Source organism: Strongylocentrotus purpuratus, unplaced genomic scaffold, assembly GCF_000002235.5.
Source record: "Strongylocentrotus purpuratus isolate Spur 01 unplaced genomic scaffold, Spur_5.0 spur5_scaffold_2, whole genome shotgun sequence".
Classification (NCBI taxonomy): domain Eukaryota; kingdom Metazoa; phylum Echinodermata; class Echinoidea; order Camarodonta; family Strongylocentrotidae; genus Strongylocentrotus; species Strongylocentrotus purpuratus.
The window spans coordinates 29,642,702-29,658,059 of NW_022145605.1; the positions used below are offsets into that span (position 1 = coordinate 29,642,702).

The 15,358-nt window shown below is 35.8% G+C and overlaps 3 protein-coding genes across 3 annotated transcripts in view; 2 read left to right on the forward strand and 1 right to left on the reverse strand.

Moving 5' to 3' along the window:
* The window catches only part of LOC105442046, a 2,755-nt gene extending 1,650 nt beyond the window's left edge, over positions 1-1,105 (reverse strand). Inside the window, exons 1-2 of the mRNA XM_011673798.2 lie at positions 1,094-1,105; positions 763-826 (exon numbers count right to left, since the gene is read on the reverse strand). Of these exons, the coding sequence (XP_011672100.2) occupies positions 763-826; positions 1,094-1,105 (76 nt within the window). The remainder of the gene's footprint in view (positions 1-762; positions 827-1,093) is intronic.
* A 3,435-nt stretch (positions 1,106-4,540) lies between these two features.
* On the forward strand, positions 4,541-7,294 carry LOC105442045. Its single transcript, XM_030991198.1, has 4 exons — positions 4,541-4,552; positions 5,597-5,666; positions 6,216-6,509; positions 7,142-7,294. The coding sequence occupies exons 1-4, from the start codon at positions 4,541-4,543 to the stop codon at positions 7,213-7,215; spliced, it is 450 nt and encodes a 149-aa protein (XP_030847058.1). The 3' UTR covers positions 7,216-7,294.
* Positions 7,295-11,207: 3,913 nt separating this feature from the next.
* On the forward strand, positions 11,208-13,603 carry LOC105442044. The gene is made up of 4 exons (XM_011673796.2): positions 11,208-11,219; positions 11,643-11,712; positions 12,179-12,475; positions 13,055-13,603. Exons 1-4 carry the CDS (start codon positions 11,208-11,210, stop codon positions 13,081-13,083), a joined length of 408 nt encoding a protein of 135 aa, XP_011672098.2. The 3' UTR covers positions 13,084-13,603.
* The last annotated feature ends 1,755 nt before the right edge of the window (positions 13,604-15,358 follow it).

Below are 15,358 nucleotides of genomic sequence, written 5' to 3' on the forward strand. Positions count from 1 at the left end.
TTAAAAAAGAAGAAAAAAAGAAGAGAGAGTGAGAAGGGACGGGGTGCTGGCGTCAAACTCCCAGGGAACAAAAGAACAGGAAGAAAAATTCTCTTCTGAAAGTTTTGAAGGTTATAACAAAACATAGTTAATTGAACAATGTTTGCACAACAATGGACTTCTAAGAACAAATAATTTTTTCTCCAGACATTCGAATCCATAATCAACTGCAGCTGCCAATTAAATTATATCGCCGCCAAAGTTTTGGTCGCTGGCCTAAGTGACCTCACTCGTCAGAAAATAATTTACAGACTACGTGCATTCGTTGTATTAGGTTAAAAGGTAACCCACATTTTGTCGTGTTAGTATATATTTCTTGTAGGCAAAACGGCTGCGGCCCACTAATGATAAAAAGTGAGAAAAAATAGGGAGGGTGGAAACAAACAAATAACAAAATTCATATTAATAATTTTCTTTCTTCTTGTCCCCCTCTTCTTTGATTGAGCAAACCTGCACTGGAGGGGGGGGGGGGGGATAAAACACTTATAAAAAAAAATATTGCACCCTTTCCCCTTCCCCCTATCACTGAAAGAGTTTGTAAGGGCAATATGGATTTAAAAATGTTCTTTGGAAAAGATTATATACCTCTCCCCTCCCCCCCCCTTTTTTTTATAATTCTGAGTCATGCCTGATGTGCCTGATTTCCACTATACCACGTGTATCATGAAATATATAAAATATATAAAATATATAGTAAGATTATACAAATTGACAATATCTTACCATTTGTGTTTTGCGTTACAGCCAAGACCAAGAAGGCAGCCAGAAGGAATGGTGAAATTTTCATCTGCGAAAGGTTTAAAAAGAAGGAGGGGTCGTTAAAGGGTTATCTTATTGTTCAATACAAATACTTTTGGGTAAATGTATAGTAATTCAAATTTAAAGTATCTAATATTGGTGTTAAAGTATTGGAATTAACATTTGAACTTTTTTCTCGATCTATTTAAAATTAAAATTATCAATTTCAGACATAGAAAGTGATACATCCATTTAATTAAAAAAAGAGTAAACAGTTAACAAAAATAGATCGCACGAAGCAGATGATACTTCTTACCTTTGATGTCATGGTTTAAAGAAAAATCTGGAAATAATTATCCTGATGATATATAGGTCATAAATCTGAAAATGAATATGCTCAATTACACGCAATTTTGAAGTGATCTCCCTTTTATATCCGTGCTTAGTGAAGACTTGTCAGACAGTGTGCGTTCACTGAAAAAGGGACATAACTATACACGATCCAGAATTGACCATAAATCCTTGGATTCATAGAAACAATCGTAAGAAACTTGATAGAAAAAAATATAAACATAGTAATTACGACCGATTCTTTGAGTTGGTTTGAAGTTTCATGGATGCGATTAATACAATGTACCATAAATTAGCATAATCATTACCATGGTTACCATAAAGGCTTCGCCAAGTGACAGGACCTTGATGTCGACAGGAGGGGATCGCACTTTATCATTGTGTCAAGTAAACCTGGCCTGGCAAGGTATATCGAAATCTTGCCACGTGAACGACTATAATTATTTTATTTTTATTTTTTTTATTATTTATTTATTTATTTATTTTTTGTTGAGAGGGGGGGGGGGGGGGGGAGGTTGCCAAGGGGTCACAGCCTGGCCCTCCTACTCTTGGGAGAGAAGAAAAAAAAAACATACTGATTTTTTTTCTTTGAAATACCCATGCCATCTGGACTCCAGTGGTGAGGGCGACTTTTGTTAACCATACACTACAGTGCGTACCAAAAGAAACGAAACCGAGAATTATCGATGTTTTATCATAACTTAATCACAATCATAATTAACAAATGACACAAGTTTGTGAAACTGAGATCCTCCTCTTTCATTTGATGCAACTCAAATGATGCATATTTCACGCATGAGTCATTAATTTGAAGAGAGGGTACCACAATTCCAAAGAGAAAATCAAATTTATAGAAAGTTTATTTTCTGCCCTTTTATATGACACCAAACATGAGCCAGGAATAACAAAGTTATGTTTGTTCAAAGTAATGCTTGTATTTGATTAAACGAATTCGTTCCACTGGCTGCCTGCCGTAGCAACAACCCGAATTGAAAAGGACTTGGCTCCGTTTTGTTGATGATTAGCCATGCACAAAGAAGACGAAAGATCCTGATTTTTAAAAACTCTCAATAATGGGTGCTTTGATAAAAGCCTGCTTTCAACATTGTATTTCACTCTTGAACTTTTTTGTTACCTCAGTGTATGTGGGGTCACATTAAGGTGCTGCACATGAAGTTTTATCCAATATTTTGTCTTGAAGTGACGAAATTAAGGCACAAAATAATATGCAGCTTATTGGAAACATTTTTTTTTATTTCATAACATAACGTGAATACAAAGACACTAATGAAGAATGTCATAACAATGAATTAAAATAATTATGTTTGTGAACACAATATTTAATTACCAGGATGGCGTAATGCCAACTGGTGGATTGCCAAATGGATGATCCGTGTCACAAAGTTTATATTTTTTCTGAAATATGTCGCACTGAAGAATAAACAAGATACGAAAGTGTGCACACAGAGAAAAAGAGAGGGAGAGAGCGCGAGAGGGGGAGAGAGAGAGAGAGAGCGAGAGGGGAGAGAGGGGGAGAGGGAGAGAGAGAGAGAGAGAGAGAGAGAGAGAGAGAGAGAGAGAGAGAGAGAGAGAGAGAGGGGTATGGGAGCACAGTTATCAGTACAACGGATTTGGAAAACATCTGAATAGCACTTACCGACAGCATTTTATCAATAATGACATCATATCAAAATCTACTACGCCTGGAGACTGCAGACTACGGCTCCGTGTCCTTGCACGACCTCTATACAAATTACGGGGATTACCCTTGTAATCTAGGGCTTCGCCAACGTTTATATTTTAAAGGGACACTCGTAAACTCGGAAACGTCTGGCTGTAGCTTTTTGCTTCAGAACATTTTCAGTCACTACGCGGTTTTGTGTAGGTTTCCCCTCCCTTTATAAAAAGAAAAGTGTTTGGAATTGAAAAATAACGGGCCGAAAAGAGGTTTTGAAGAAAATGTATTTTCAGAAAGTCCATATTGTAACCATCGGAATAAAAAGAACATAGTTACTTTCCATGATATACAGGTTAATTGTTTTGCTTGGTTGAGTTTTCTTTGAATTTGAACAAATCTGATTTCCCATGTTTTTCTTCTTGAATACGCGTAGTGTTGGTCAAAGCCATATAAAAATACTAAAAGGGTGTTAAACTAAAACAATGAACGAATTTACTTCAATCATGTCTTTGAAGCCTCTGACAAGACTGGGGCACATATGCTGTCTGCCCCGCTGGACTAATTTCTCCATTAAAAAAAACGAATTTCTCGTCCAACTTTTGAGGGGAATTATCACATATTCTTTATTTTGAATTTTAATGTGAATAAACAAATTGAGAAGAAACAATATTATGCTTGAGATATTGGAACTCTCCGTTCTGCCATCTAAGATGTGTCCGAAATTTGGTAGGTTTATTTACCCCCCCCCCCCCTCCCACTCTTTGTTTTGTTCCTTTGCGTCCAATCAACATTTTGTATGACTTTAAGAAGAAGTCTTCATATATGATAGGGAAAACAAGATTATTCAATAATCAGATTTGTTTTAAAACTGCAATTGGCGCTAAATTATTTTATTCTTATTTTAGGACTGTTATCAATAAAATAAAAACACAAATAAATAGACACATAGGTGTGCTAAACACCTTCCGTCATACAAACAAAATTGAAAACTCCGAGATCACTAGATAACACAACAATATATGCATAGTAAATTATGTAGTTATTTGAATTCGGCGTTAGCATTTCCCTATACTCCCGAAATATTCTATCATTGCCCTCTTGGCCATAATTATGATCCTTTTAATCACTTTATTAATAATAACAAGTGCACATGCAAGGTTTATTGTTTGCCCACACCCTCAAAATGACAGTGAAATAATGCTGAACGTGGGCTTATCTACAAGCTATAGTGAAGGTAGACCTTCTTTCAGACAATACATGTGCTCTCGCGTCCGAGATAACAATTTATCCACGTTACGAAACTGTTTGTCCCCCAGTATTAAATGTCATTCATATTGATCAACTTGATAAAACTCTGAATGTCAACCGTTTTGAGGGACGAACTAAATGTAGCTGTGAACGGTCGTTCATGTTCTGCTCGCCATTTGCTTAAACAGATGTTTTGCGATTATCTTGTAAATCAGAGTCCTGGGGACATAATTTCACTAAAATTTATTTACATGAAATTAAAATTATCGAGGTTGATGGAAAATTATAAAAAGTCTTGCTCTTCATGTCTTAACATCATTCATCTTTCGGACTTCCACGGACTTGAAACAACTAGATCTAAATTGGCAACCCGCATTTAAACTACCGTCACCGTTTGTGTTGTTCAACTCTCGGCAGACTAATTAAGTCACCTCAATTGTATTAATTCACTTCCAGATTATTAACAAGAGAGGTCAGATAATCAGTATGGGTATTTCGGTAAGTTGAGTCATTAGCTCGTGTATCGATCATTTTTCGTTATTATCAGTTTTTTAATTATCAGAATTGTTCAGTATTTTGAATTTTTTTCTTCTATCCCGAAATAGGTTGTGGAGTGATTTCACGATATTTTGCAGAATTGTAATGCTCATGATTTTCGATGAATTGAAGTTGAACCTAGTGTTTCTTTCAGTCTCCACCGACTTTACCCAAGAATTTCCCGATCAAGATTAGCATTAATTAGCAGTGGCTCAGGAATCTTCGCGCCCGAAGCAAAATATCGGGTCTTCGGTGTTTTAAATACTTTCATAGGAAGAACGATTAACTTTTATGTATTCATGTTTAGGATAAAAACTTTAAGCCAAGGAAAGTTAATGTGAATTGATCGACAGAAATGTGTTAAATTAGTTTAGTCTGATACACTTCCACAATCGCAAAGACTTATAAAGAAAGCAACTTAGGTCAAGTTTTGCACCCGCTTGTTTTGCCTATAAAAATCATGTTCGAAGTACATTATGAGGATATTGTCATGTTCGCATATTTTGATAGGCGATGCACAATTGCTTCTGAAATGCCTTCGGTTGATTTTTTAATGCTTTGCGAGCGCATGGTCACACTCTCCTTTTAACACCTAACAATGATAAACTATAACATGTAGTCTAAAATATTATTTCAATGCATTTCCATAAAATATCAATCGTAATAATTGTATTATATGTAAAGTGTATTTGTATAATTACCAAGAAGAAAAAAATGAATATGTACATACATTTTTTTTATACTTGATGTAATAATAGGCCTATCTGTAATACCTTTTTTTAATCTTTCTGTTGGAAATGAAATAATAATAATAGTACATTTATAGAGCGCAGAAACTCTCCAACATTAGGTATATATTCTACTGCGCTACAAGATAAATAATAATTTAAAAAAAATACAAATAAAATAAATACGAATTGAATTGAGTTGAATTGAATTTGTCGATTGATTATAAAACACGATGATGATCTTTATGTTTCCTTTTTTTTCCCTCTTCATCTTCAGATCAAGCTTGCTTCTGTTTTCTGCCTGGTGTTCCTTGCTTCCACCGTGATTGAGGACTCTCATGCCATGGGTGAGTGTTTTGAGTGAATCAAACCATAATTATGAACGGCCAGGGTCGTATCCTATCAAGGAGGAGGAGGTGGGGGGGGGGGGGGCTCATCTTTAAAAAATATGTGAGAAGTGACAAAAACATATCAAAACGTCTTTTATACTTGTGCCATTATAAACGTAAATGTGGCAAGTATATAGAGAGTAATTCAGCAGCAATAGGGTATATGATGTTAATATCAATAAAAGCGATCCCCTAAATAATTCGTCAGACTTCGTGTGTATCAATATAGGAACATTGTAATCTAGACGAGGACTGCGGGAAGTTTTGGGATGTTGTGCAGTATAAACCCATTGCCCGCATTTTATGAATTTTGCGACAAAAAATGTGGTAGACTCGGGGCTTACAAGTCCTAAAAGCACGACAAAGAAATCCGCGTTATCGCTGAAAAATTACAGGGTGGAATCCACCACGGCCCTTTGAGGGTTAAGGTAATGTCCGATGTTTTTAAACCTTTCATTTAAATTCATGCTGATATAAATGAATTCTACTGTTTTTCGTCACTCGCAGTATTCATATCGAAGATCGCTCTCCACCTGAGCGATGCGTGTCCCCTGTTTGCCGAGGAGGTCTTAGACGAAGGAGGCAAGTGCGATCCCGACGTCATCGAGGAGGTCATTGACGAAGTCGACGAGATCGAACTACCCGGCGCCAATCCCGACATGATCGAACGCTATTTGGAAGAGGCCGAGCAGGGCAAGATGTGCTTCTCTCCTGATGGGGCCAATGTGTTAAAGCTGCAGGATGGGTGTGCAACCATGGATGCCGTCTGCACCGGCAAAGAGAACGTCATGTACTGCTCACGTAAGTAGTAATAGTTTGTTGACAAATAATCTATGCAATCAGCATGGTCAGTTTAATTATTACCTGTTTTCGAAAGCTTTTACAAGAAACTTATTTCCTTTTTAAAATTTGAACTCCTTAAAAGTGCTTTATAAATTATAATCTCTATCCTAAAATTTAGAGATTCTGAAGCCAAATATGCATTTTACATCATTAAAAATATCTTTTAAAATGCAATTTAGCCTGTCTATTGGGCTATCTTGAGGCCACATACGAGTATGAACTTAATATGAACTTAATCTTCTTCTTGTTCTCGCCTTCTTCTTTCTCTGTTAGGCCCCCTCCAATAAAAATCGGGTCTTATCTGCCTATAGGGTAGCAACATCAGTACCAATACTGCTCTTAATGTGAGCCCTGTAATTGAATTGAATTAATATCTTGCAAAAGGACGTAGATGCCGGGCTGGGATTTGAACCCTCAACCCTAGGATTGAGAGTCAAATAAATGAACCACTTTATACCATGACACCTCCGGAGAATAAAAGCTTCTCCGTGTTTAGGCCTGATCAATTTTACATGTCTTCCAAAGGTGTGATAATGATGTTAACCCCTCTACTTATATTTATACATATTGTTTATTTTCTATTTTTATAGAAATGGCCAGCGTGACCACCGAGACTCCTAACACCACACTCAAGACAACTACTAGGCCTAAAAGGATCGACTGAAGATTCTTGGAGAATCCTAAACCCGTGATCGAATAGACTTTTCTCAACATGCTGCAATTTTCTATTTCATATGATTTGATTATATTTGATTTAATTTGATTTGATTTGATTTGATTTAATTTAATTTAATTTAATTTAATTCAATCTTATTTAAATTGATTTGAATTCTTCTTCTTATCGAGTCACTACACAAGTCCCGTCCAGTGGTCCACACAGGCTTTGGCACGGCAATTCACGGCTTCCAGGTCATCTTGGATTTTATTTGAATTGAATTGATATGATTTGATTTGATTTAAGTTGATTTGATTTGATTTTATTCGATTTTATTCGATTCGATCCGATTCGATTTGATTTGATTTGATTTGATTCGATTTGACTCAAATTTGATTTGGTTTGATTCGATGAGATTTAGTTTTATTTTATATGATTTGATTTGCTATCAATTTTTCTATCATTTAGCTTTTGTTCAATTGCAATGCAACAAAGATTGTAAATATTTTTAAATCTACTTAGACTTTCCAGACATCAAAATATAGATCTAATAGGTTATTACAATACCATTAAATAATATGCTAATCGTTTGAGTTTTAAGCAGTATAAAAGTATAAGGAACTAACAAAGATATAAAACGTTAACACCCCTCCTTCCATACCTTATCCATAGAAATGCAAACTGTTTTAAGAGATACCGTCTCAGAAGATCGTTGTTGATATTCATTCGATTTATGTATAATTTTGGTACATGTACTATTTTCATTTCCCTTTGATTTGTGTATATTAGTAAAAGGTTGATTTTTGTGTACATTTTGGTCGAATAGTATAGAACTTAATAAAATTGACACCCAAACCATGACCTTTATTTGGTTAAAGATAAATATTTTGTTTCAATGGTTGTTAATAAATGAAATGTGTTGACAGTCATGGAAATTGAGAACAGAATGAGTTGACGTGATGACAGAACTGTGAAGTAAAGAGGCTGAGGATAGTGATGAAGATGAAATATCTACAATTAAGGGAAATTGACGATGAGTGAGAGACAGAGGAAGAGGGACACTAGCTAACAGATATACATATTGCGTACGAAGGAGATGGAGGAAGAGAGATAAAGAGAGCGAGAGAGAGAGAGAGAGAGAGAGAGAGAGAAGAAGAAGAAGAAGAAGAAGAAAAGAGAAGAGGGAGAGGAGGAAGAAGGATAAGGGAATAATAATAATGATAATAATAACAATAATGATAATAATAATAATACTGCCAATGATAATTATAATAATGATAACAACAATAACAACAGTAATACTACAAATGAAAATAATAAAATGTTACTTGAAATGATAATAATAATTGTAGAAGTAGAAGTAGAAGAAGAAGATATTAATGATAAATAAAAAAAATCTGGGTTTATAAACTCTTTGTAATTCCGTCTCTGAGCACTTTACAGAAATCAATATTACCCCGTTGTTGAATTCATTCACATTCACAATGTACACCATCTCCAACCCCTGAGGAACATTCCTACCATATGGTCACCTCGAGGGCAAATGGTAATTAATATCACAAAGGGTTTCTTCATCCTACCGGGTCACATTTATCTCCTGGGTATGGAGTGGCAAATGTAGACGATTTATTTAGTAATAATTAATTAATTTCAAACATGAAAACAAACCCCCAAAACAACTGCACTGAACATTTCAATCTCATGCGTTTAGGTGAACGTCAAGAACTTTAAAAGGAACGGCTTTATGAGACTTAAAGACAATAACTGGAGATATCAATTTTTTGTACATACTCAGAACAAAAATGCTTTGGAAGAAGGGTTTGGGCTGCACCCCACCCCTCCCCGTGAAATTATCAATATCCGAGCGACCGTCACTTCATAAGCGAGCTTTAAGGTTCTCTAAATGTAATTGATACGTTTCATGTATTCTGACGAGTTTGACATTATTACATTTGTTACAATGAGGTATGAAATTTATTGCGATGTTATCCCCTCCCCTAGCAAAATTGTCATTGTATATTCATGTAACAGAAATTAGAAAAAAATGGTTTTTACTTTTGGTAATTCGTTATTTGTATCACTTACATTTTTTGTAATCATTGTGCGGTAATCAGATACATAAAAATTAAAGTCTTGTGAATTTTTTTATATTCTAATAATTAGGAAATTAACCAAAAAACGTGTAGTATTAAAATGTTTTTAAAAAATGTCAACATACAAGAAAAGTAATGAAATGAACTCAGAGAGATATGCAGTAAACAATTGAATTATTTGTTGATTTCTGATGCTTAAATTAGAAGTATAATTATGACTTGTAAGAATTGGAAGAAGAAGAAGAACAGAAGTGGAAGAAGAAGAAGAAGAAGGAGGAGGGAGAGGAGAGGAAGAAGTAGAAGAAGAAAGAGAAAAATAACGAGAACAAGAACAAGATCAAGAAGAACAAGTAGAACAAGAATTAAGAGAGATGGAGAGACATAAAGAAAGAGAGACAGAAAGAGAGAGAGAGAGAGAGAGAGAGAGAAAGAGACAATAACAGAGACAGAGACAGAGGGAAGAGGGGAGTGGAGAGACTCAGGAGAGCGTTAGCGAGAGAAGGGATTAGGGCAAAAGAGAACGAGAGAGATAGAGGAGGAAATCGAATTAGAAATTGCGGCTATTTTACGGATAGGTGACAGATTAAAAAAGAGAGAGAGAGAGAGAGAGAGAGAGAGAGACGAGAGAACGACTACTTTGATTTTTTTTTAGTAGTGGTAGTAGTTGTAGTAGTAGTAGTAGTAGTAGTAGTAGTAGTAGTAGTAGTAGTAGTCGTCGTAGTAGTAATAGTAGTAGTAGTGGTAGTAGTAGTAGTAGTAGTAGTAGTCGTAGTAGTAATAGTAGTAGTAGTAGTAGTAGTAGTAGTAGTAGTAGTAGTAGTAGTAGTAGTAGTAGTAGTAGTAGTAGTAGTAGTAGTAGTAGTAGTATGAGTAGTAGTTGAAGTACTGTTGTTGTCGCAGTAGTCGTATAAGAAGTAGAAGTAGTTTATGGTATTTTAGAAATGCTATTTTTCTCACTAAAGTGAAAGTTATGTTTGGAGGAAACAGAGAAAAAAGAATAAATCAATCGATGAATGAACAAATTAATGAATAAAAGAATGAATGAACAAATGAATGAATGAACAAATGAATGGCAGTCAATCTTAATGTTTCACTTTTTACATAACATTTTAGGAAGATTAATGGTTTTCAGGAATAAGGATATCATGATGTTATGATGAACATCGATGTTGTTATCATAAATGTTGTCACTCTCACTTCAATAGAATTCTAGATAATCCCTATATTACATGATTTTTTTCTTTATCATGATCTTAATCTATAGGGTTATAACTTTATCAATTAAAGTAATTTGGTCACTATTAAGGGTCAACTGCCTCGTTATCGAAAAACAATCTGCCCTTTATTACACCTGATATTAAACAAATCGTTGTCTTCGAGATCAACTTTGGTATGTGTATAATTTATTATTATGATGATCACACGACCCCACGAAAAGACACATATCAGTAATGTCGACCTTACATTCATGTAAAAAAAACTTTGGAAAATAGACACATTTTATAACACATGTTCATAACACAGCCTCAGTTGGATAAATGTGGCCAGCTTAAGCCGTTCATGTTGTTAATCTCTCAGTGATGGTCATCGTCAACTAAATGACCGGCGTATCTCCCGGGATCATCCTTCTTGCATCCATAGGCTACGCGCTCAGGGCGCATTTCGTAAACTTTATTGATCGATTTCTCGATAAATGAATAGAATTATATCCAATTTTCCGAGGTTAATACGAATGTATAAAATGCTGGGCATGTCTTCTGCAACTTCATTCGGCTTCACTGGTTGCCTCTACACAGAAAGAAAACAGCTCTACTCAACTTTAAGCGAGTTTGCAAGATATCGACTAAACGCTTCTCAAACTCTATTTGATTTTTTTTTGGTCCAAACTCAAGAGGGCGACATCCTACCATGGGCATTTCGGTAAGTTCGGGTTCGAAGACCAAGTAATGAATAAACTTTTTAAATGATAATTGAGCCGACAGTAAAGCACTAACACATGGATTACTATCTTAATCCATCTCAAGTTTATGATGTGTATGGAAAGTCACAGATTACTGAGTACAATCACAATATGTATTAGGAAATATTCATCATTCTAAACAAAATTGGAAAGATAGCAGTAACTTTAAGATATTTATTGCCTTTATTGGGATTTATTTTCTTTCTTGGCAAGTCCGACTCCAAGTATACCGTGTACTTGTTTAATGAAAATAATACAGATACTGTTGACTGCGGTACTTGTTCTGCTTTTACGTCTTTGCTATTACATCTAATTTACTTTTTGAAATGTTTGATTTTATGTAGGTACACTGGAGTTTACTTTCTTTCCTTCTATATTTTCAGATGAATGTTGCTGCAATCCTCTGTCTGGTAGTCATAGCTGGTGCAGCTATAAGGACCACCGACGCTATGGGTAAGTCGAGTCTTTAGTTTATATGTATATATATCCAGAACCAATAACAAAAATGATTATCAAGCTTGTTACACCAATGGCTTCCTTGTTTGAGTTGGTGGCTGCACGTAAAGTGGTAACCTAGCTACAGGTGGATGGGGTGCAATCCCCGGCCACGAATGGCAAAAAGAGACAAATTACGAAGTAAAACAAGCGATAGAAAGAAAGAAAAGAAAGGAAGGGAGGGCAACGTTAATAGAAGAAGAATGCTTCTTTTTCAACATGTATTATGTATTATCCTTTCACATTTCACTTATTTGGTAAGACCGATCGATGTACGACCCCCTCCCCACCCCCACCCATGACACCGATACTAGCTGGACCCATCACTCGTCCCTCGTCACTTAAGGAAGCAATCATAATTAACTTATCCCTAACCGGAAGTAATTCATATACCACTTTAACTCCCATACCACGCGTGCCACAGTTTTCACATCGAAGATCTCGCTCCACCTCGACGCGGCGTGCGGCCTGTTCATGGAAGAGCTCATGGACGAGGGAGGCAAGTGCGACCCCGACGTCATCGAGGAAGTCATGGACGAAGCCGACGAGATCGAGGGACTCGGCGGCATCGACGGCGAGAAGATCGAGGATTACCTGGAAGAGGCCGAGGAGGGCAAGATGTGCTACTCACCCGACGGCGAGAACGTGACGAACTTGAAGGATGGGTGCTCGGCCATGGAGGCAGTCTGTAACGAGCAAGCCAACGTGATGTACTGCAAGGGTGAGTCATTAAATTAAAACACGATTGCGAAGACTTTCGAGAAGTTAACTCAAAGGCAATTTCATTTCTCCATTGTATGTCCCAAGGAAATCATGCTTAGGGCTCAATGGTATTTTAAGAGTTGCGATTGGTCCGAATCGATTTGTAAGTCCTCCAATCAATCGCAAGTTTACACTCTCCTTCATATTATGTAAATAGTTGCAATCGCTAATAAGTTGCTATTAATAGCAACTGTTCACAAGACTAATTACGTAATATCATCATAATTGCAATGTTTACTCAAAATACAGAAATATATAAATTGCCATAGGTTGGCTTGAGCAAGGTCCAGTGTAGATAGGCACAATAGAGAAAGATCCAGAATTGTGTATGAGGGAGAGATTTAGTATGTGATTGCATAAATGTTCTTCACATGAAAAAATGAAATAAATACATAGATTAATGAATAATTAAATGAATAGACAAACAAAAAAATAAGAAGAAATGAACTAAACAGCTAAATAACTAAACATAGATAAATGAAAGAATGAATGAATAAAAAATATATTAATTTTCTTTCTTTTGCCTCTACTTTTGCAGAAATGGCAACCGTCACCAATACCCAGTAAACCAAAGCACCCAGAAGAGTTTCGCTTGAACTTGTGGTTTCCCTCAAAGAAAATGGTTTTCCAGTTTTTAATACTGTAGCGACCTCTGAAGAAACCATTCATGAGTATTGCATATAATGGTATTACGTCATTATTCAGCACCCGTGCGTTATAATTTCGAATGGAAAAGGGGATTTAAAATCAAATCATTACTACCAGAAGTATTATTTCTCATCGTCAACCATATTTATTGTTTCTTTCTTTCAAAGTTGACCGGTACCTAACCTCCCAAAAAATTCTTTCCTACTAATTGATCTGTTTGATGAATACTATCAACCATCAAATTTAGAGATATCGACAGTCTTAGTTTAAAATTTGTGGGCCAAACATTTCTCGCCTTTCGATGTGCATGCCACATTACAAATTTCGATAAGAGAAAACGAGGCCTTATAATTGTCAAGCGATGCATCCCTTTTTTTTTGTTCATTCTCTTTGATTGAGCGCAGTTTTTATCTAAAACATTGAGAAGAGAGTTAGACTGTAAACCCTTTAAAAAAAAATAGTTAAATCAAGCAAAATTCCATTAACATTTGTTTAATGTATGATACAGTAGATTTTAGAAATTTGATATTTCTTCTTTTTTTCTTTTATGTTATGGGGTACTATTATTTTTGTTTGTTTATTTTTTGTTTATGTTTTTCTGCATGTACATTTTTCTTGTTTTTATTTGTGACTATGTAAAAATCGTGTAATATGAAATAGCAAATCATGTAATAAAAAGGTAACTCATGTTTTAAACAGAAGTATACACGAATTTACTTGACTGTAACATGTGAATATGAATGTACATGAACATTGGTCGAAATAATAGTCGGAGGAAAAGGTGAACATCTGAAAAGGTGAATTGGACGATGGGCATTCAGACAAAAATTGATTCCGGATACATCAGTTTGAATACTTACATGATGAAAAGGGCAGTATAAAAAGAGGAGGAGAGGGAGCGACAGACAGACATACAGAGGGGAGAGGCAATACAAACAGACATATATGGAAAGGGGGATAAACAAGGATCTACAGTGAAAGAAATAAGGACAGAAAGACAGACAGACAGACACAGACAGAAGTGGGATGAAAGAGATAACATTGACAGCAAGAGGGAGAGAGAGAGAGAGAGAGAGAGGGAGAGTATGTGTGAGAAAGATTGATATACATATATATATAGAGAGAGAGAGAGAGAGAGAGAAAGACAGAGAGATAGACTGAGTGAGTGAGTGAGAGGGGAAGAGAAGGGGAGAGAGGAGGGCAAGGCAGAGAGGGACAGAAAGAGAGAGAGAAAGAGAGAGAGAGAGAGAGAGAGAGGGGGGGGGAGAGATGGCCACGGAAGAATCAATTTGAGTTGTATGGTATGGAAACAAATCAGACACGAGTCACAATTTCGACGAACTGGTAGACGAACTGGTAGACAAACTGGTTGTAGACCAAATGGCAATAAACCGAGAGACCCGCTAAGAAAGAGAAAGTATAAGACTGCATCATGGAGAAAGGCAGGAAGAGCAAAAGCAGAGAGAAGAAGAAAAGATTGATAAGGAGTAAAAGGGAAAGTGCATTAAACTTTGAATAAGATGAAACACATGAAGAGGAGAAGAATAGGTTTATACACATTTCACTTCAAGATTTCTCCTTCATGTGAAGCAAATAGCTGCAGTCAAAAGGGCCTCTTTTTTGGACGCAAAACTAGGAAGAAAACCAAAAGCACTGACAAGACATGACAATGTACCGAGAAGACGCCAAATGAAACCTGCTATTGAATCATTCAACCTGCCTGTTTAAACAATTGTTTCATCTTCACAATGAATACAAGTTATGTTTCACTTGCCAAATACACAATGAATTATGTACAACATTAATGATTTCAATCATTTACATGAAATAGATTATTCAGGGGCACGACGAATCAATAAAGGGCATCAAAAGGGTATTGTGATCTTTGCCATGCGAAACGTCAGGAATTCCTCATATGCTTGATTTGCAAGGCCAGTTATTTTTCTAGATACTGGGCAAGTCTTAATGTTTCTTGAAGTAGCATTATTAGATAACTTGTATAAATATGATAAGAAATTCAGGACTCACTATTCGATTGCAGCACCAGTTAGAAGCCGGTTTCAGAGGAGCTCTCAAGATATCTTGAAAAAGAAAAAATCCCCGTTGGATACAAGATGGCATCAAACATAGTAAGTCAAAGATTTAGTCTTGTTTATCTGAGCAACTTTAATATTCAGTATAGAATAAATAGTTA